This window comes from Hippocampus guttulatus, chromosome 14, assembly GCF_054856545.1.
Source record: "Hippocampus guttulatus isolate MCC_2025c chromosome 14, RoL_Hgut_1.0, whole genome shotgun sequence".
Classification (NCBI taxonomy): domain Eukaryota; kingdom Metazoa; phylum Chordata; class Actinopteri; order Syngnathiformes; family Syngnathidae; genus Hippocampus; species Hippocampus guttulatus.
This window is the reverse complement of record NC_141274.1, coordinates 17,191,657-17,215,302: the sequence shown is the minus strand read 5'-3', so window position 1 is coordinate 17,215,302 and position 23,646 is coordinate 17,191,657. Positions and strand designations below refer to the sequence as shown.

General features: G+C 42.2%; 1 protein-coding gene across 1 annotated transcript; it reads right to left on the bottom strand.

The window, feature by feature from the left end:
• Window positions 1-1,000: 1,000 nt before the first annotated feature.
• On the bottom strand, window positions 1,001-23,093 carry pth1r (parathyroid hormone 1 receptor). Its single transcript, XM_086129461.1, has 11 exons — window positions 22,952-23,093; window positions 22,384-22,508; window positions 16,011-16,105; window positions 11,184-11,370; window positions 7,942-8,095; window positions 7,638-7,698; window positions 6,461-6,527; window positions 6,237-6,331; window positions 4,902-5,043; window positions 4,746-4,787; window positions 1,001-4,663 (listed from the first exon to the last, which is right to left on the bottom strand). The coding sequence occupies exons 1-11, from the start codon at window positions 23,091-23,093 to the stop codon at window positions 4,265-4,267; spliced, it is 1,509 nt and encodes a 502-aa protein (XP_085985587.1). The 3' UTR covers window positions 1,001-4,264.
• Window positions 23,094-23,646: the final 553 nt, after the last annotated feature.

Sequence of the window (23,646 nt, the reverse complement as noted above, 5' to 3'; positions counted from 1 at the left end):
AGTTGTGAACGCTGTGGGGTACATCACCAAAAAATTGCACCTTGGAGAAAAAAATGGACCTCAACAGGACCTTTATTTTCGAACAGTGTAGTAGCCTATTATGCTTGCACTGCAGTGCCAAGTATATGTACCCACCTTGCTGATGATTTTCTGTTTGAGGAACAGAATGATATCATGTTTAAAGTTCCATTTAATTTGGGTCTGTCACGACGGGTTGTGTATTTAGCGCCCCCAATTGTCTTTGCGCAAGGGTGTCGGGCGGAGGGCCTTTTGAAATCCACAGTTGATCGTTTTACAAGAGTGCGAACACATAGAAGGAGGCTAGACTCAGCTTGTGAGGTGTGAAGTGTTTGAGAACATCAAAAGACGGTCTGGGAACTGGTCGCGGCCCAGGCGAACATTTGTCATCCACGAAGTCTGTGACTTGGTTATTCCTTGGAGACCAGCTATAAAGGTGTTAAAGTGACTGTGGTTCAAAGCTTGACAAAAGTTAATCACATCTCCGATCGAGGGGCCGGACTGGGGGCGTGATACGCAAATATCGGGGCAGTGTTTTTCTTGTATTTTGCATATGTAAACAATAAAAGTCAGACGAGGAGCACGAGGAACTTCGAGTGTGATTGCGCAGCAACTGCCGTCGTTCGCTCTGGGAAATCAGCTCCCGTCGGCTGCACCAACAATCTTCAAGGTTCTTTTGTTTACACTTGTCCAGGTATAACTCTGACATTTTCTCTCATTTCAACTTGTTCAAATTTTTCACTTCACTTACTTTATTAGGACCCAAAGTTACCCCCACCCCATTAAAAAAAAAAAATAAAACAAATTTGACAAAATACCTGTCTGCCCCCCCCCCCCCCCCAAAAAAAAACAACAAATGTCAGGGCAAAAAACCCAACAGACTCCCTTTCATGGAGTGTGATGGTGGCTGGACATTTGCTGCCACTGTCAGGTAGCGCTTTTTGTTGTTGTTTTTGTTTGTCAAATAAATCCAGTCTCAAGAAACAGTACACCAATTCCTTTTATTGTCTTAATCACAAGCCACATTTAAGACACACATGTACAGTATATACACTGGGCCTCTCATCTCCATGGCAACAGGCTCCAAAATGACAACAAGACATGTTTTACACTTCCATAACCTTTTGACTCCATATACTTGTTGGCTGCCAAACACATGCATTTGACATTATACAATCAGAGCAGAGGACTGTATTATTTTATTTCTATTAATATTAAAGTGCTCAAATACCATCCTATTCTCTAGATGTCTATTTTTATTTTTTAATTAGCAAAAGTCCATAGCTGTGGTATTTTAAAGAAAGATTTCTAGACAATTGATTTCACCGCTGACAAAGTGAAAAGCAGATTGCGTCTGAACAACAACAGTAGCTCATGCTGAATATGAAGAGGATTAAGATGGCTTTGTAATGTGTGGAAAATGGAAGACATTTTAGCTTAAAGAAGAAGAAAAAAAAGGGAACGACCTGATGTTCTCATAAAACTGTAGTCGGAAATTGTATTTAAAAAAAATCACTTCAAAACATTGACTTGGACTACTTTTCATTTCCATCCGAGCCGTCTTCGGGCATTAAGCGGGGGACACCCTGAACCGGTTGCCTCCCAATCGCAGGGCACAACACAGGCGAACAACTATCCGTGTTCACATTCACACCGCGGGACAATTTAGACTGTTCAATCAGCCTGCCATGCATTTTTTTGGAATGTGGGAGGAAAGTGGAGTACCCGGAGAAAACCCACACAGGCACGGGGAGAACATGCAAACTCCACACGGGGAGGCCAGAGCTGGAATTAATCCGGCACCTCTGCACTGTGAGGTCAACGCGCTAGCCACTGGATCACTGGGCTGGCCACTTTTCATCTCCATGAAAATGATTTCTTTCGAGCCATTTAATACCAAATCATATCAGTTATAAATAACAGCGAAACGTTTAAAGTCCTACGTCCTGAAAGTTGTTTGAGACATTACAGAGTTCAATCCAAATATGTGACATAAAATACACCCCTCAAGTCATACATGGTGTACAACGAGTTTTTTCATGAGCTTAGTCTCTTGAGTTCAACCAAACTTTACTGCAAAATAAGCCACTACAATTGAGTGTCTCTCTGGAGTTACCAAAAAAAAAAAAAATCACAGTGAAAGACACTCTTTCAAATTGGAACATTTCAGTGTGCAACCAACATTTTCACAAACATTACACCCTGACTGAGGTTTTACAATTTGAAGCCCAACCAAAATTTATTTAAGTCCTACATTTTGTTATTCAACCAACACGTGAAAAATATGCCTCGTTTCTGAATTCAACCAAAATATGAGGGGGAAAAAATGGATGGGAAATGCCAAACACCGTTGTATAAATCAAGTTGAACTTTTCCTAAAATATACGCCTTAAGTGTGGAACACACCTCCTGGTACATTTCAGTGTGCAGCCAAAACTTTAGGTGAAAATGTGGCTCGAAAGTTATTGGTTTGATATCTTTGGACTTTGTGAAGTTTAAAGCAAATGATCAAACATGATCAAATGGGTGGTCATCTTTTGGTTTGTGCTCCAAGTTAGAAGTTCCATTGTAATTGCAGCCCATTCCTTTTTTTTTTTTTTAATGAATGCACCAAATGCCACTAAATTCTGTGGAGAGCAACTTAATGTTCCCCTCCTGATGTTCACTGCTACTCACGTTGCATTCGCATCTTATTTTAACTCCCCTGAAGGTAAAGACATGCTGCTCAGAACTGCTTTTCTAATGAGGCAAAAAGCTCAAGCGTCGTCCGGACTGTACAAAAACTGTGAGGACGAAAACTGCCAGGCAAGACGGAGCGTTCGCTTCTGTTGTGAGCTCGTTTTGCTGTTAAAAACAAAATGTTTTGGTGACTGTAAACCCACCGATCCATTTTCGGCAGTGCTGGTCCACATGAGGTCATGGGTGAGCTGGAGCTTATTGCAAATGACTTGCATTGAGAGGTGGGGTACACATATAGATCAGGGGTGTCAAACTCTTTTTTGTCATGGTCCACATTAAAGTTTCCATTTCCCTTGGAGGGCCGGTATCACTGAAACTATATAAGGAAGTCAGGAAGAACAGTTTATTCGACTACTGTATCAGTTAGGCAATGAGTGGTTTGGTGACAAGAAAATGCTTATAATACCTCTCTTATTAGAAGTGAGAAGTTGAAATTTTGGTCCAGATTTTAGCAAGAATCATGGAAGTTGACATGTTTGATTTGCTTTCACGGGCCACGTAAGATGATGTGGTGGGCCAGATCTGGCACCCGGGCCGTGAGTTGGACACCAGTGATATAACCATACAAGAATTTTTATCTATGGACAATTTCGAGTCCTCACTCAAGCTAACATGTGTGTTGGAAAGAAGCTGCAAACTCCACGCAGGAAGGCTGGAGTTCTAAGACAATACTGTGAGGCAGACTTGCTAACCACCAGAACAACGTAATGTAAAAAAAAATAAAAATAGACCTCTAAAAAAAGATATCACCCTGGTTTAAGTATGAATTGTGGAATTTAAAAATGCTGCCGTTTAGGTTTGTACTATATACTGCACATACGTCAAATATTACAAACTACAACAGAAACTATATATACACACATACACACACATACACACACACACGCACACAAACCACTTCTTTGCAATAACGACATTAGCTCACAATTTGAATGGCATTTGTAAACATTTTGACTTGTATGTACATCATGAAAGCAGCATATATAGCACAGGATCAGCTTGATCGAAATGTCTATTTGCAACACATATGAACAACGCAGTCTCCAGTGATGCCAAATACAAACAAAACATCCACAAACACTGGACACATTCATTTAAACTGCGTGAAATGTGGGAAACTGTTCATTTTGTAGAAAGAGTTGTTAAATGCCTAAAAAAAAAAGTTGAAAAATCAAAAGTGTACATGAATTACCTGAGTGCCTTCCCGTTAACACAGATTTTTTTTTCAACGCAACTTCTTTCTCCATCTCCAAACCTGGCCGTGAGATTGATTAAGGCTTTTTCCTGGCAACTTCAGTCTGATGTATGTGACCAAAAAAAAAAACCCAAACAAAAAAAAAAAGCATATAATGTAAAAAGAAAAAAAACCATGAAAAGATAGCAGTGGATGCAAAGAAATAAAATCCATTTTAAAAGACAGCCTGTTTTAAGACTGTTGCACATTCAGAGTGGCAGCTCAAAGTGTCTCGGCCAAAAAATTTGGGGGCGCCCCTTTTTACGGAGCGGGTCACATGACCGTCTCCCGCTCTTCCTCCACCACCAGCACGGGCGAGGGCTTCTCTTCCTCGGCCTCCTCGCACGGCTGCGGCGGCGGTGGCTGCTGCGCCGGCGCGGCGCAGAGCTCCTCGGGTTCGGCGTGGATCTCCTGGCCCGACGACGGTGCAGAGCACTCGGATACGGAGCCGTTCTTGATGTAGCCCGGCAGGTTGCGGTGCCCGTTGACCGGCGTCGGTCCCAGCCGGGTGGTGAGGTGGAGGCCGTGCGGCGCCCGGGCGGTCACATTGGTGACGCTGGTGTGCGACACCATCGGGCCGTAGCTGTACGTGTTGCTGCCGCTGCGCGCCTTTCGCTTGAAATCCAGTGCCAGGGTCCGACGGCTCCACGATTTCTTGATCTCCGCTTGCACCTTTGAACACAATGTGGTGCATTTGGAGGCATTCAGGGTGATTTGGCATGGCGATATTCTCACGCTTGAATGGAGGACTCACCTCCCCATTGCAAAAGCAGTATATGATTGCGACAAGGAAGCCCTGCAACAGAAAGAATATAGAAGAGCTCTGTCATCACCACATTTGCTTTGGCTACACGGCGCTTCATTTAGTGGTTGCGCCTTGGTAAAAAAGCGTTTGTGGAGAGCATTGTACCTGGAAGGAGTTGAAGAGCATCTCATAGTGCATCTGGATCTGCCAGGGGATGCCCGACACTTCCGTATAAGGCATGGCGTTGAATATGATGTAGTGAACGCCAAACAGCGGCATCAGCACCAGCGTGGACTTCAGCAGCTTTCTGCAATGATACAACAAATGTCGGAAAACGAGAACAATGAAGCATTGCAAATAACATCGCCATTTTGTTTTTACTCGTTTATAGAGGATTGCATCCAGGTTCTAGACTCTCGAGGTACTCCGGTTTCCTCCCACATTCCAAAAACATGCCTGGCAGGCTGATTGAACATTTGAAATTGTCACTAGGTGTGATTATGAGCGCGGATGGTCGTTCGTCTCTGTGTGCCCTGCGATTGGCTGGCAACCAGTTCAGGGTATCCCCTGCCTACTGCCCGAAGACGGCTTGGATAGGCTCCAGCACCCCCCACAACCCTTGTGAGGATAAGCGGATCGGAAAATGGATGGATGGATGGACGGATGGAAATGAAAAGTAGTCCAAGTCAATGTTTTGAAGTGATTTTTTAAAATACAATTTCCGACTACAGTTTAATGAGAACGTCAGGTCGTTCCCTTTTTTTATTTCTTCTTCTTCTTCTTCTTTAAGCTACAATATCTCCCATTTTCCACACATTACAATTCCATTTTAATCCTCTTCATATTCAGCATGAGCTACTGTTGTTGTTCAGACGCAATCTGCTTTTCACTTTGTCAGAGGTGAAATCAGTTGTCTCGAAATCTTTCTTTAAAATACCACAGCTATGGACTTTTGCTAATTAAAAAAGTAAAAATAGACATCTCGAGAAATGGATGGTATTTGAGCACTTTATCGTGATCAATATGAATAGAATTAATATAATACAGTCCTCTGCTCTGATTGTATGAAGTCAAATGATTGTGTTTGACGGCCAACAAGTATATGGAGTCAAAAGTTTATGAAAGTGTAAAACATGTCTTCACACTGTCATCACACTCCATGAAAGGGAGTCTGTTGGGTTTTTTGCCCTGACATTTGTTTTTTTTTTTGGGGGGGGGGGGACAGGTATTTTGTAAATTTTCTCTTTTTTAAAATTTTTTATTTTTTTATTTTGCTCCAGCATGCCCCGCTACCCTTGTGAGGATCAGAAAATGGATCGAAATTGTAAGCAAAATTGATTTTGCTATTTTTCGTGAACTGTGATAACCTTGCTGATCACTTAAATTTTCCTTAAAGAATGCTATACATGTCACAAATTGTTCAAAGATATCCGAGCAGGGCTGCAATCTAGTGCAGCTACTTATCCGGGAGGTTTAAAAATAGACAAAATCATCACGTACCTGTACTGCTGCCTCGTGTCACATCTTCCAGCATTGGTCTCCCGCAGTTTGGTTGCTAGGACTCTGATGATGTTTAAAAATAAGACAAAATTGACCTGCCAAAGAAGGTAAACACATAACGAGAGGGCTGTAATGACGGCTCTGATTCCCCAGGAGCCGGTGCCATCATTTTCTTCACAGCAGGTTGGGGGGGAGGCCACATCCAGTAGAAAGTGTAAACTCACCACGACAGCCGCAAGTATAGGCACTTGATAAATCCATTTCAAATTGCCCGCACTTAAGTCCCAGCACCTGCCGCAAGATAAACAACAAAACTGGGATTAGTCTTCGCTAAACACAGTGATCCAAGACAAGTGACATTCCACTGCCTCCAAGTGGATCTTCTCCATCTCTGAAAACACACCATTAAACAAGTTCATTTCAGTTTACTTGTCAGCGGCGGTTGTTTTAAAAGGGCTCTATAAACAGAGCTGCGTTGTGTTGAGCTGAGATAGTATACTTTATAAACCTCATGTGTTCCAATTCAGTATGAAAAGGACATTTTATATACTTAAACTCAAGTACAAAGTACTACTAGCTTTTCGTAAGGGTTATCATGAGAAAAAAACCCCCCAAAAAAACAAAGCTAGGGGTTAGGTTTAGGGTTTGGGGGGTTACAGTAAAGGTAAGGGCTAGGGTTAGCATTTGGGTTAGCATTTGTGGAAGAGTTCAAGTTTGGGTTTTGTTTCAGGTTAGGGTTTGGATTTGGATTAGGGTTAGGTTCGGGGTAATGGTGAGAGGGTTCGGAATATGAAAGAGATTCTGTCTTGAGAAAAGAAAACGGGCACTAAAGTCATTTTAACATCGATCCATCCATCCATTTTCTGAACCGCTTAATCCTCACAAGGGTCGCGGGGGGTGCTGCAGCCTATCCCAGCTGTCTTCGGACAGTCGGCGGGAGACGGAACTGGTTGCTAACCAATCGCAGGGCACACAGAGATGAACAACCAACCACAGTCACACTCACACTTAGGGACAATTTAGAGTGTTCCATTAACCTGTCACGCATGTTTTTGGAATGTGGGAGGAAACCGGGAGTTGGGATTGAACCCACGACCTCTGCACTGTGAGGCGGATGCGCTAACCACTTGATCACCGGACCGCCTCATCTGACCATATTTAATCCAAATTGTTTGTTGTCACATCGATCTCATGCCCGTCAGATAGTTTGTGAACCCAGGCAATATTTTCCCCCAAAAATTGTTCCGAAACCAATTTGTGCGTATTTCGAGGCTCACATTTAACTGTTCCATTTTTTTCATTTCAGTGAGGTGAAGGCAGCTCTGACAAACTGAACGCCGGCCCTCGTCGGTCAAAGTAGCTACATAAATAATGTAATCCGAAAAAGCAATCTGCACTCACTCTGTGTCCGCAAATGTGGCCCTCACCGTCGCCCAAATGCTCACAAACATGGCTGGCACACCTGCAAAATCAAATATTCAAATTAGGAATGACAAGCCCTCCATCTGGAGACCCGACCATTTGTTCGTCCTCGACGAAGATGGGCGAACGCGGCATCCACATTGTATGCGCTGTGCTTATGCCAGTACTATGCACAGTGTGTACAATGCAGGTGCTGTGAAGCCCGTATCGAAGGCAGCCCAAATTACTTTCTGCGACATTCCCAAATCGAATCATGACACTTTGGTTAATCACTTCAACTCACCCCATCCAATCATCGTGAAGCCCCAAAGATATTTCCGGTCCGAGAAGAAGGTCATGAAGATAAGACTGTGGAGGTACAGACCCTCCACCAGGATCCAGAAGTAATTGGTTGCCAGGAAGTACATGAAGAGGGTCACGGCCGCCTTGCAGCCAATCTGCACATAGAGAAGCAGGAATCCAAGCAGATGGCATCAGTCCCTTTTAACACGAACGTGCGACTAAATCAAGGGTGAGTAAACTTGAATGTATGTAGATGTAGATAAACATATACACAAATATACTGTACATATGTACAGTCAATATGGATAAACCGTATTCAGTATACATACTACACACATATAAGAGGGTCATTCAATAAATAAGCTGCATTTTTCAGTAAAAGAACTTCTAATACAAATCGCAGCTTACTTTTTTTTTTAATTTTTCAATGTAGTCTCTCCCAGCACTGTCACACACTTTTCCCATCTGTGCACAAGCTTCCATATTCCCTCAACGTAAAAATCTTTGGACTGATGTCTCAGCCACTTGCTCACAACACTTTTGACTTCATCATCACTTTCAAACTTGCTGCCTATCGTGAGCGCTTTTAAGGGACCGAACAGGTGAAAGTCTGAAGGGGGCAAGTTCTGGCTGGAAGGGGGATGAGGCAGTAGTTCCATGTCCAGCTCGTTGATGGTCTGCGCCGTTTGGGCTGCTGTGTTAGGCCTTGCGTTAACATGATGCAAGATGACTCCTTCTGACTGATGGCCCTTGTGTTTGTTCTTTCTCTTTCTTGACCTGCTTCAGCAGTTCACAGTAGACTACATTAAAAGGTCATATTGAAAGGTCTTGTGGCATACTCCACGAAGCAGGAAGTACGCTACGAAGTAACATACTGACCATCAGTCAAACAAACGTCCTTGCACTCACAACAGGTAAGCCGTTGAGGTGGTGAGGCTGGATAGGATTAAAGCCGTCATTCCCTGAAGATACCAAGGCCCGGTTGAAATAGGACCTTTTCTTTCGCATTACCGAAAGAGCCAGGTAACACGATCGGGCCATAGATACCCTGATCTTTTCCAGTGACTTCAGCGAAGGTGTTTTTGTGCAAAGGTGTGACCTGAACCTGCTTAAATGAGGGCAGATAACCTGACATAGGAAAACATGCATGGGGACACAAATGGACAGCACACAATCTGACAATCCAACTTTACAGAGAGAATAATAAGATGAATCTTTGAGAGGAATAATACAATGTTCATGATTGTGGCTCAAATTTGCAGATGGCCTAAGACTAGCATGTATCCTAGTCTTTGCGAGAGTGCAGAAACGCACCTAGATTCAACCACATAGCCGAACAGCGAGATCACAAATGCCATTGTGTCTGCTCGGACATGATTTGAAAAGTGTGATCCAATGACTTCACATGATGCGCAGTAGTAACGACAGAATGAGCGAAGGCCTTAGGAGAGAGAGCTGACTTGGTCAGCCATTGATTCTGCTCCAGTTGACCTTCCCCTCGCAGCTTGTTGTCACCACGGCGTGTTGTTAGAGGCCACTCGGCACTGATTACTGATGGCTCTTTTTTTTTTTTTTGTCTGGCGTCATGTTACAGGCTATCGTATTGATTATGTCATGTGTGGAAAAACTGTACTGGGGATACCTGTGTACACATGAATATGAAAACCCCATTACATTTACATTGCAAGTGTTCAATGCCAATTTATTTCATGCCGACATTTGATTTATTTCTTCCCCAATCGGTGTATGTCGACGACGTCAAGCTGGCACTGAGGTGTAAGACACTTCATATTTTCATCCACATTTGGTAGAGGCCTGATTCCAATCTGAAGAACACAATTAATTCTGTGCGTTCTTCTCTACTTAAGATACCACAACATGAGACACTAATTTCACAATGGCAATTGCTCTCCGATGTCTGTAGTAAAAATCATCTTATGGGCTAATGTAATTTCTGCACATGGTGTATTTGGGGTTTTCATTCGCTGTTAGCTATAATTATTGAAACTGTATGGGGGGGGAGGGTCGGGGGGGGGGGAATCACAATATATTTCACACAGTGAATCTGTAGAATGTCATTTTCCACTTTATTGAATGGACTTTAACACTGTTTATGGTTGGCTATAGATGCCACAAGGTTGCAGCCAATCACTACTTCCGTCTAAATGAAGCTCCAGATGCTCAGTTCAACTTCGTTGACTCCAAGATGGCACAAGATGTGTCTTTGTCAAGCTTTGGCCTATGCTTGTAAAAGGCAATCGAGGAAGTTTTTCAGCAAATAGTGGAGGATCGGCTCCTCCAAAACTCTGCGACCAGTTGAAATTTGCAAATACCCAACTGAGAACATGCAAGGGTTCACTCTAAGCTTTGAGAAGAAATGTGCGTAGAATCATAACTGATGAATTTAACTTCTACAAATGACAAAGAAAGCAACAGCTATTGTTGTATTGTCGGAGAGTATATTGCTTGAGCATTGTCATATTAATGCTCAAACGACTGTTATTCTTACATTCAAAGCTATCACGACTTCTATTCCTTATCTTGGTTTCAACTCTACTGTAAGGTTCTCGAGTCACTCTGACACAACATATTCTTTTTGATGTACGAAAAATAACGAGGGTTTAAAGACACTCATACTAGTTTCAGGCTGAATACCTTTTTTGTGAAGGAGCAAATCTACTGAAGGCATTAGGCAGATTATTAGCTTGCATATTCACGCATGCATGAAAAGCACACAGTTTAAAGTGTAGCTTTGGACAGGAGGGAGGAGGGGAGATGAGGGCAAGAGGAGTGGGGTGGAGGGGTGGGGGAGTCAAGCAGTGCCAGCCTCGAGTAAATGCTTGGCATTCGGCCCAAAAATAAATAAATAAATGAAAATCACTATTTATTTGCTCCGACCCTGGAAAAGCCAAGGTGGGACATTGCAAAAAGTGACCCACACCACTTCCTCCTACAGAGGCTCAATGCTTCGCAGCTCTCTTGAAACACGTGTACTGTACAGTGCTGATGAATAGCGACTCAAAACAACAACAAAAACATGTAAGCCCTTTGAGCCCTTCTGCCATATAGGGGAAGCCAATTTTCATGCCTTTGTAGGTGCTGCTGCTGCTTTGCTTAGCAATAGAGTTCAAATTGGGTCAGCAGTCTTGGGCACGATAAGGTCAAAGAACCGGGACATTTATAGTTACTGAAGCATTTTTTCCCCCAATAATTCTGACGAGACCGTATTTGCTTTGCACTTACAAAATGTGCTTTGTTGGATGGGGGAGCCTCTGTGATCGACTTGAGTTCCTCCACCGTGACGCGTTGCACATCTTCCAGGGCAGATCCTGAGTAGAGCACCACGTCCTTGACGAAGATGCTCACAGCTCGCAGCATGTAGGACACGAAGAGATGCATGTGGATGTAGTTTCTGGTGCAGTGCAGACGTCTGACAACACACAAAATGGTGGCTGTTAGGGGGTGATCGTTCTTAGTGATAAACTGACTCGAGCAAATTCCTGACAATGAGGCTTCAAACCAGGGTTGATTAAAAATATATATACAGTATATACCGTACATCTGCTATCCAATGGTCAGACATTACACATGAGGTTTTACTGAAGAATTCCTTTCAGGGAATGTTGGCTAATCTCAGTGCTATTCTGAGTTCGAACATGATTACCTGGAAACGCAGGGGTGCTGCCCTCACGAGAATATGACGCAAGCGTAAATATAAGACCAGTTCAATTTTGACTTGAAAATATATTTAACCCTGGAGAACCCACAGGGTCAAATTTGGCCCCTATAAATTCTGCTACTCAAATGCTACCCTTAAATCCCAAAGGGTCAGATTTGGCCCTAATCCTAAATTAGGATTAAAGCATTGAATATTTCAAAAAACATATATTTTGGTGTTCAGTGAACATATAGCAGTCCTTTAATGTATAATTCATCATTTTCCAAACAAGAAAACGGTTCTTGGGTTCTCCAGGGTTAAATAGGCTTTTTGAGTTTCATCAAGTCTTGATTTCTTAGGGGTTTGATTGAAATCAAACGAGATGTTACATTTCGGGGCAATAACAACACAATTGTAAGTAAGATTAATTGAATTTGCCCACAAACACATTGCCAGTAGTGGAGAGGTTGTGCATCATTGTAACTATGCGCCCAGATAAACCACAGTGTCAATATCCATTCACATATCCCTTATTTGATCCACTCATCCTCTTGAGGGTCGCGGGCATGCTGGAGCCTATCCCAGCTGTCTTTGGGCCATCGGAGGCCACACAGACGAACAACCATTTGCGCACACAATAGCATCAAGGGACAATATAGAGTGCCACCACACATGTTTTTGCAATGTGGGAGGAAGCCGGAGCGCGCGGAGAAAATCCACGCAGGCATGGGTAGAACATGCAAACCCCGAACCGTGAGGCGGACATGCTAACAAGTCGAACTCCGTGCCAACCAGTGTCAATACTGTATTGCTAATCCCAATACAATAAAATATTCCTTGCCCATTTAAAGATCAAGAGTGAAGTCAACTTGGTCAACCAAATTTTGAGCAAATTTTTAGTTTTTCTGTTGTTTTCTTTAACATTTTACACCTGCAGCTCTGACATGCATTTCGAAGACCTCTGCTTTCGGGATTGGCAAAATTAAAAACTCTGGCTGTTGTTTATGAAAACATTTGATTCCAAGTATTATGCATGTACATGGATGTAATCTCAAACTATACGAGTACAGGGATGGAATCTTCTGTTATGGTTTGCAACTAACAATACCGCCGATATAATGTGCGGATTAGCCAACAACGCAACAGAACTACCGTAGCAATGACAATGTAGGACATCAACCCACTATCACGTGTGCTCTCAGTGCTAGCGGGAATGCATGGACCAAGTACGTAATCCCATGTATAAATTACAGCACTGCACATCATCGAATTGCAAACAATAACATTAGGCTCATAACCACAGCCTATCTAGTTTACCGTTCTTCCAATCCGGATGGGTCTCATCTCCACTCCATGTCCGGCACAACATTTTCCACATCATGAGCATCTCGCTCGTACATGTATGGTTCAATATACATCTTGCTAAAACCCTGCTCTTCCTCCAACTCTTCAAACACCTGGATAAATTTAAAATGTCACTTTTCAAAGTGATTTCTGACTGACTGTACACTTTCCACAGAGAGCCAGTCTATTGTTATCTTACACTTCCGGGTTTGTCGCTCGTCAGGATATTACTTCGGGAAAACTATTACTTTGTCAAATTTAAGAAGTTTAATTTTTTTTGGTTTTGTCCATGCTTTATTTAATGTATTTTGTTTAATTACTCCACTTTTGACATAAAAAACATTTCATTTGGGACGTTTTAAAATTGCTTCACAGTTGACCTTTAATGCGCTAAAGATTTGACAAAGCTTCCTATTGATCGGAAGCAGTGGACGACAACTAATCTATCCCACATTTCCCTGGTGAGAAACCCACACATTAATATGAAATAACTCCTGTTCCTGCTTGGGAAAACATTCGGGGAGCGCCGGTGTCTCCGAGCTGACGTGTTTGAGGTGAGACGTGGCTGGACTGCTTTTGGAACAGCGTAGCCAGAATGTCAGAAGGGCCCTTGGGATAACTTATTAAACTCATTTGGCCCCGAACATATTTCCTTGTGCCAGTGGGGAGCGATTCTGAAGCCTTCTGACGGCTTGTGTGGAAACATTAGTAAATAGAGTGTCGATTCCTGACACTTCCTGTTGCCCACCTCACCCCAAAAACTGCGCGGACAGGCCATGAAAAACATCAGTAGGCTGAATGAGACCATGCAAGTGCTCCTTATCGTCATCATCTGTGCGTTTATTTTACTCTGAAGCTGTAGTAAAGAAAATGTGTTTTTACTCCAGGTCTCCCCGACTACATTTGATGGATTCATTAAGAATTCCACGTGAAAATACTTGGTCTTGAAGTGTGAATGGCAATGCTACGCCAAGTGCACAGGTGACGGAAATGTACGGAGTCAAACAATTGAAGCCAAGCTCATTGAAAATGTTTTCTTGTCTTTAAATGAACACAAAAATCCTTAACCCTGATTCCCCTCTTTGTCCTTTTTGTACATTTTAGTAATGCATTCTTTTTTTTTTCATTGAGCAATAATTTTTGATGTGTTGCGGTTTGTGGCACAACACTTTCCAGGAAAATTGATTTTGTGACATTTTTTTTGTAAAAAGAAAAATAAACACCAGCTGTGACATAGAGGAATGTGAACCGAGGAGCTTTAATGACGCTGGCAACAGATTCAGAAGAATAAGAACACATCCCTCTCCATGGCCTCAAAATAATTGTTTAATGAACCACATGCTTCCATCCATCCATCCATCCATTCTCTGATCCACTTCATCCTCAAAGGGGTCGCCGGGCGTGCTGGAGCCGATCCCAGCTGTCTTTGGGCAGAAGGCGGGGTACACCCTGAACCGGTTGCCAGCCAATCGCAGGGCACACAGAGACGAACAACCATCCGTGCTCACAATCACACCGAGGGACAATCTTGAGTGTTCAGTCAGCCTACCATGCATGTTTTTGGAATGTGGGAGGAAACCGGAGCACCCAGAGCAAACCCTGCACTTTGAGAACACTGCAAACTCCACACAGGAAGGCTGGAGCTGGAATCGAACCCCATACCTCTGCACTGTCAGGTCGACGCGCTAACCACTCGACCACCGTGCCACCTCACATGCTTCCATGTAATTTCAATTCATTTCAGTCTGGACCTTAAGAGTATACTTTGTACACGTACTGTATCTATACTTTTACTTAATGGGGGAAGTCAAGTCAAAAAGTTCTTTACTTCTGTTCTTAGTCCAAACAAGGTATTCTGGTTAATATAGTATTTCTGGAATATGATTTCAGTAGAAAGATTCGCTTGCTTTTATCCATCTCAGAGGACATCTTGCCTTGTATTGTCATGGACTGAAAATGACTTCACAGTGGCGAAGGGGTCAGCATGCGAACGTCACATGGCCAAACCCAGAAAACGGGTAAGCCGTGATGGTCTTTTGCCACCTCTGCTTGTACAGTGCTACCTCTACTTATGAAGTCAATTGGTTCTGGAAGAAATTTCTTAACGAGAACATTTTGTAAGTGGAGACGCATTTTCCATGTCAATGGCCGAATCTGTTCCAAGTCCCCCAAAATTCAGACAAAAATGATTTCTAACATAAAAATGCATCAAAATACTGTATGTAACAACTACATGTTACAATTAGATGATTGCACAATAAATGAGAGTTGTTCATAATGTACAAAACAAAGAATAAAAAATTAAAACAACACTCATTTAACTTTTAACTACGCCCTCTTTCGTTCATGTTCTCTCTCTTAAGTGGTTTTTGCCTGGAGCCTTGTAAAGAACTGATCCAACGACGTTTGGTTTTGTCGGATTTTAACAATCCTACGAGATTGTCCAAGGCAAACAGCATAGTGAGTGATCGCCCGACCGGTGAACACTTTTTCTGGGTTATTCACATTGATGTAAAACTCTCGGAGCGCCTCATGGCCCGAGGGGCGAATGACGAGGACACTGCATAGAAACATATCTATCTATTTATCTATCTTCACAAATAGACACATCCAGTAGATGTCCCTCTTAGCCAATGGAATGCCAGGAGGGTGCTCGACAATAGCCAATGACAGAGCAGCTATAATTATGTTGCGTTCAGGAAACTCAGAGATATGACTAACAGCCCATACTGTATTTTTATTTTTCATATCTTGAAATTTCTTTCGTAACAAGAGGCAATATTTTCCCGTTGAGGCGTTTCGTAACTTGAAAATTTCGGATGAAGAGACGTTCGTAAGTAGAGGTACCAGTGTACATAATGTGGAAAATATCAGATTTTATGATCAAGCTGTCATGTAAATTGTCCTGCAGTATTCTATTAATAAAAACTCATCACATCACCCCGTGTTGTGACATTCGGACTTCTTGTTTTTGCTTCACCTCTAATTGCTTCCACTGTCTCACAAAAAAAAAAGTCTCCAAGGGATGAAGCTGATGAAAGAGACAGCGACAGACAGCAGGGACCCACCGGAAATATCCCAAGATGAGCACAGCCACTATGAGCGATCCCAGCGAGACGGAGTAGCCCACGGTGTAGATGAGGTACAGACGGTGAAAGACATCCTGTTGGAAGAATTCCATTGGTTAGAACAATAGCAACATCGCATGAGACCGCAGTTAACACCAATGCAAACACAAATGAGTGTCTTTCGGTCACATCTGGCTTGAAGATGAGTTCAAAATAGGTTACGGTGATTGTTCATTTAACACTGAACTTCACGGTGGATTCTCACACACGGACGATGTCGATGACATTTGTGGAAGTATTCAAACAGGAATGATGTGATTGGGCTGAATTATGCACAGGCCAGAGACCTTCATGATGGCACGTGTGTCCATGTCCAGTGGTGCCTTGAGGAAATAGTTTAATCCACTGCAAGTTCTCGTAATACAAATCATCTTTCCACATTGAAATGTAAATGAATTGTAAAACATTGATTTAAAAAATTATTAAATTAAAGACGATATAATTAAACCATTGTTTCCACGCGATCTCCTGCAATTGCTGCTCCATTCTGTTTTGGCTACCTTCGGTAAAGTAAGATAGACATACCAATATACTGTACCAGGGTTTTTCCTGCGTTTAAAATTGAGTGGCAGGTGCTTCCAGCTAATTTTGTGCCGCCCACAGCCAAACATCGATGTCCGCGCTATATCAACAGCAGTGCACTGGAAAGACCTGAAGCAACTACCGAAGAAGAAACAGATCAAATCGTGTTTTTTTCCTGCTAGTTGGTGCTATCGATGTCTTTTGACTTTCCCTGGCAAATGGTACAAACAGGTCAATATTGCTTTTTTTTTTCCATCCAAGCAGAGATGGGCACTTTACCCTATTTTGCTGGTCTGTCTTCCCTCCCGTCCGTGACCTGGATACCCTTTGGCCATCATCCCTCCGTCCTTATTCATATAATAATCAACCACTGTCCCCGTCCGCCCTTGTGCTTTTAAAGTGCTTCCGTCATTGCATTTCACTAGTCCACCCCCACCCCAGCCAGAAAAAAAAAAAAAAGCATCCGTGCATGACGCCATGGGAGAGAGGCTAACAGCAGAGCCAGAGTCACCAGAGTCCAGCCATAAAGGGGGCACATGAAATGCATGGGCAGGCCAGTTAATAACCTGCAGACAGCACTTACTTTGCTCCATATATTCGCGTAGCACTGCGGATCCCATTTTGAATGGCGCCTTTTGCGACAACCACAGGTAAGTATTATCAGAGACTTCATTTTCATTGCATGTACAAAGACACCTTCTTGAGTACGTTGACGCAGCAGCAAAGTGAGGCCAATTGTGAAGATGCTTCCTCCTTGAAAATGTTTCATCATGCAAAAACTCACTGGATTAATTCGGACGTATTGCTTTTGATTGTCTGATATTATCCCAGCTCAGTTTTTCAGTTATTTGCCGAATTTATGGCTAATGTTAATGCCACATACAATGTGGTGGATGGGCTGACTATACGACGTGGTTCAACAATTGTCTGCTACAGAATTGACAAGAAAACGGAAAATAATATTTATATTCAGTTTATCCGTTTCCAAGGAGTTTATGGCTTCCATGGAATCTTGTCTTCAACGGTTCAAATGGCTCTTGAGTTGCCGACACTAATGTAATATGTCCCTCCTCACTTGCCTTGGAAGGACGCATCGTGATTGTCTAAACCAGGCGTCTCCAACTCCGGGCCTGGAGGGTTGGACACCCTTGGTCTAAACCCATAATGTAGGAATCTATACGTCGCCAAATGTGCCAAACCTGCAATCGATGGTCCCCAAAATGTATGTTGACATCTTTACTTATGCTCACATCAACCTCTGAAAATATTGGAATGATCACCTAAGTAAGAGGAATCTTCACTGAGGTACTCACGACAAAGCTTATGTCTCTTGGCGAGAAAAGTCCATAAAATACAAAACACATGCCATGTCTTGCCACATGACTCAATGCCACTCTTTGAAAAATGTGCAGGACTCTCATATGCAAACATTGACGTATTTATCGCATATACGCCTGCTTATTGAACCTTATTTTCAGTAACGCTGTGTGTGGCTGTTGCAGATAAGGCTGGTCACCAATCAAACAAAAAAAAAATGGCATCCATGTTTCTTTATATTTCAATGTCTTAGTGATAAGCAACTCAACATTTGTATTTCACAACACAAAAATAGCGTCTATGATAAAAGAAAATAATAATGATAAAAACTTTACTTTTAGAAATCCGGCGGGGGGCATAAGTGGGCGGGCACCGAGAGACATTTGGTCTGAAACACTGGTGATAGCGAGGGTCAGAATGCATGACAGGACGAGTTGGTGAGATATGGCTCCATAAATCCATTTCCAATTAGGAGCATACCAATGCAAATCCAATGTGTACATGATTGAAATATTATTTTTTAATTTCTCTTTCTATATCTTCTCAAAAACACACAAACAGTGGCTAAATCAATTAACCTGGCTCAGGCATACTGAGAAAGGCATGCACTGTTATTTATGAAAAAAGCACAGAAGGCAACTCCTGGCAACTCCTGCCTCCCTAGTGAGACAGCCATCATTCAACTACACTGCACGGGTGTAATTGGGATTCTTCTAATACTGCTTAAGAGCTTGCTGATGAGATAATAATTTGAATGTGGTGTGGTGCACCCGGGACAGTTGGAAAACAGGCAGGACAGAGGTCCTCCAGGCCCAAAGCTGGACATGCCTGAACTACAGGCTTGATACAAATCACATTAAAAAAAATATTCACAAAGGAGCAGAAGAGAAGGAGAAGTATATTAAAGATGGTAGTACCTAAAAACACTCATCTAAAAAAGTTACAAAAAGTAAAATAACAAAGTTTGGATAGTTGAAGAAATATATATATATATATATATATATATGAGTATCTCAAACAAAAGTGGCCGGCACCACACTATGAGCCCATCACTTTTCTATACAATGGATGAATAAATGAAAGCTTTAAATTGATGATAGGCATATCCTTAATGGAGCCCTTAACTTTAATTATGTTTCCTGAAAAAGAAAGTGAGTCTGTTTTATTTACAGAATACATTCATGGTCAGGGTGGTACCACCTCTGCCTCAATTTGAGCCAAGAAAAACCCTGTGTTCTCGAGAATAAGTCCCTCCTTCAGCTTCTTCGCACAGCGGTAATAATAGTTGCTCTTTGCAGAGGATAAAGATAATGTGTATGCTTGTGAGTAGAGTATTGTTTTACTGTCTGCATGATACACTTTTTGTGTAACAGCAGCATTACACAGATGCTAATGGTTAACCCGTACGCCTATGGTGTTTTCAGTTGTATGCTAGTGTTAAGATAGGAATGGCAATCATTTTTTTTAAAAACAATGGGTCTTTGTTTGATACTTTGTTTGGTACTTTTGGCTGAGAATGGCAAAGGTACTTTTGGCTGAGAATGGCAAAGGTACTTTTGGCTGGGAATGGCTAAAAAGAGCACAGAAACTGTTTTTTTGGAAAAATGCAGAATTTGCTAATGTTATCTGCTGCTTGTTGTGAAGTGACTTCAGTCACTTGCTACCATATAGTGCTTGTATCGCGTGTTTGTGCTGGCAAGTCAAGGTAAATAATTGTCTGACTGACCACGTGTCTTGCAAAACTCTTGGATCTGCAACCAGTGTACTAGACAGATGGTTGACTTTAAAGAGATTTGAGTTTTTGCCATGCAGAAGGAGTCAGGCAGGCAATTTAATTGCAGCTTTAAAGTTTTATGGCATATGTCATAAAACACCAAATTCTTCATCGCTCAACTCGACCGTGTCAAAGGCTGACCAAACACCTCCTCCTTCTCTTGCTCCAAGAAAAAGAATATCAAGTTCAAGGACAACCTTGGATAATAATGTGGAGTGTGTTGGATTCAAAGACTTTGCATCTGGAGAGTTGACGTTCGTTGTGGAGTTTAAAGAGAAACAGATTTATCAGAGAAAAACATCTAAGAAAACATTTGAACATCCATTCATTTTATTTAACACTTCCGTCCTCATTACAGTCACGGTTGCGCTGGAGCTGGTCCGAGCTGAGTTTGGACGAGAGTTGGGGAGCATCCGGTACTGGTCGCCAGCCAATCATGGGGCACTTGAAGTCAAATAGCTATTTTCATTCATGGGCAATGAGGGTCTTCAATTAACCCAAAAAGCATGTTTTCGGAATATGGGGCAAGGTTCGTGTACCTGGAGCTGAGTGACTGGTAAATGACCAACAACACTGGCGCTGATAACAGTTGAACATTAACACAAGAATAACATTCTCATCAATCAACGAGGAGCCGCTCTGCCTGTCAGGAGAAAATTGAAAGTTTTCTGCTTCTGATAACACCAGTGATATTTTCACTCTGATCTCGTGGTCATTTACAAGGAAGAAGAATATGAAAAAAAGAAACAAAACACCAAGCCAGTCCCCTGCTACCTCTATCTTGTCCAACTTTGCTGACAGATTGAGTTACATTCTCAAGCTTCCATAATCAATCATATCTGTTTGAAGCTTGGCAAGCAAAATGAATTTGTGAGATGAGACCCTTCACTGCCTTTGCAGATCTAACATTGGAACGGAAGTAGACAAAAAAACGGTTCATAAAAAGGCTTTTGGATAAGCATGACCTGAAAGTCCAAATTGAAGCCTGTCACACAAGCAGGAGCAACATGAAACGGAACGTCGACCGCGAGTCGGTGTTGTAAATCTCATTATCCACGTCTAATCTCAATGAGTTGCCTGAATGGCGCTACATCGCTGGGATGAAAGAAACCCCCAAATAAAAAGGGGTTGAACGCCAAATATACTGCACTAACTGCACCTCAAGAGGCACCCTGCTGCGGACGGTTAGACAAACATCAACCACATCAAACACTGAGCACTCAGGTCTCCTCATTTTAGCCATGACCATTGTGTCTCTTGACTAGCGTTTGCAACATGCCACTAATTGGCATCAGAGTCGTGATTTTCCTCATAATCACGCCATGTCAGCAACCATTCAGGAAATGGACACACGGCTCATTACATGTTTATGGAACTGTAGCTCTCTTGACTGACAGCTCTGTTCTCATCCTTGCTGCCACAGTTACTTTGAACAACTAACTTACAGTGGTACCTCTATTTACTAATGTCTCTTCATACGAAAGTTTCAAGTTACGAAACGCCTCAACAGGAAAATATTGCCTCTTGTTCAGAAAGAAATTTCAAGATACGAAAGGTAAAAATACAGTATGGCCTGCAACTCGCAGCTCCTGTTTTCCTGAACACAACCTACTTATAGCTGCTCTGCCATTGGCTATTTCCGATCATCCTGGCATCCCATTGGCATTGGTGTGGATGGATAGATGTGTGTCTATGCAGCATCCTCGTCATTCGCCCCTTAGGCCATGAGGTGTTCCGATAAGTTTTACGTAAATGTGAATCACCCTGAAAATGAGTTTTATGCTGATGTTTGAGTTGGAAATTTTCGAAGGATTGTTAAAAGCCGACCAAAGCAAACATCCTTGGATCAGTTCTTCACAAATGCCAGGCAAAAACTACTTCTGAGAGAGAACATGAACTAAAGAGGGCAAAGAAAAGATGGACACAGTTAAAAGTTAAATGAGCGTCGTTTTTATTCTTTATTCTGTTTTTTACATTGTGCACAACTCTCATTTATTGTGCAATAATGTAATTGTAACATGTATTTGTTTCATATTTTGATACATTTTTATGCCTCATAAAACATTTATGTCTGAATTTTGGGGGGCTTGGAACGGACGAGGGCATTTAGATGAAAAGCGCATCTCTTCTTACAAAATTTTCTTACGAAGAAATTTCTTCCAGAACCAATTAATTTTGTATGTAGAGGTAACACTGTACTTTATTGGTGACTGATGACTTGCTTGAAAGTGTGACTTAGTTACTTTACTATTACTTGATTTTTAAAGTATCTCAGTTAGATTACAGGTCATCTTAATCGTTACATTTGGCAGACACCGACAACCCCGCAGAACATAAATAAGGCACCCGGTTATGCCACTTCATTGGAAGTGCATTTTGAACAATGATGTTTAAGAATAGTGACTGTTCGTTTTTTGTTTGTTTGTTTTTTTATTTAAAAAAATAAAGATACAACAACAATCTATTCAGCAGCACATCGCTTTGTACTGCTTGACAAAATGTTCATGGCAGGACGGCGGCCAAAACTAAGCAGGTGCAGAGGTGGGGCATCAATACGTGGCAGAACTTGTCCTACACATTGGAACAGCACTATAAAATGGCAAACCCACGATATAGGGCACTATATTGAGTATATGTAGGGATTCCCGAAAGCCCGGCCCAGAAAAATTGTCAAAGGGCACGGTCCAGTGCAAGCCTTACCTTCTCCTGGTTCTGGTTGTAATGATAGAGGAATTTTGCACATTCGCTGTAATTGGCCCACGTCTTGTTATTGGCCGCGGAGATCTCCCACGTCCCATTACTGCTGCATCTGCGGTATGTTCGTCCTGTAGAGCATGCACAAAAACCTTAATTAACCTTTTTTTGTTTTTTTTACACTGTTGTGGGAAATATCTTCTGTATTACTGTAATCAACACGACAAAACACAAAGGTGGGTGTAAACAAGGTCTTCTGACTAAAGCTGTGTGCAACCATAGCCTTGATGAGTCTAATTTGATCATTTGAGCACCCCCCCCCCCCCCTCCCTTGCAATCAAAGTCAGCAAAGGATTTTATCGAAGTATTGTCCAGTGCGGTGGGGGTGTGTTAAGATTTTCTCTCCCCCCCGCGCTCCGGTCAGCTTGGAAAACAGTTGGGGCCAACTGTCATTAATATGAAAGCTTTTCAATGTGAACAATAGTGGCCTACATTATATATTTTTTGAAAATATCTGAGGCATGTTGAGCAAAATCAACTCGAGGCTGCAAATGGCTTGCAGGGTCACATTTACCTCTGTGGTTGAAGTCGTAGATGTAATCCGGACATGAGGTGGACACAAGCTTTCCTGAAGCCCCTTCGGGCCAACACACAATTCCATCCCATTCTGGTGAGCAGTAACCATCTATGGAGACAGCAGCAGAGTAATATAGCATCACGTTTTAGATAGCTTGTGAATTCATGTGAAAAATTGCCTTTTATAAAAGAAAAAAAAAGTGGGGCACATGAATGTACTTTATATAGTGTGTAAATAAGCAACCATTTATGGCACTGTGGGTCACGCAGAGAGCACACATTGTTGTCCATCTTCCATCCATTGTAATGCAATTAAGACTTATACAATCATGGCATTCCAAGCATGCTGAGTGGTCCCAACAGACAGATCTTCATTGTAAATAGGGTGGCATACATTGGCCGCGACGTGCCTCTTGCCCAAAGTTAACGGCCAAAGCTAACCCAAATGAGGTTAAGGACAGTGTGGTACATCCCCCCCCAATTGGAATGATTTTTTTTTCTTCAAACTTTTCACGACAATTGTGGGAACACAAGCTGCATGCGGCTGTACGATTACAGCAGACAGACGAAGTCTTGCAAATTGAAAAAGAACTTTAAAAAAATGTCTCCATCCCCCCCCCAAAATTTATTTAAATCAAATCTAAAAATATGACAAAAATATTGACCAAAAATTCTGTGAATCCATATATTTAT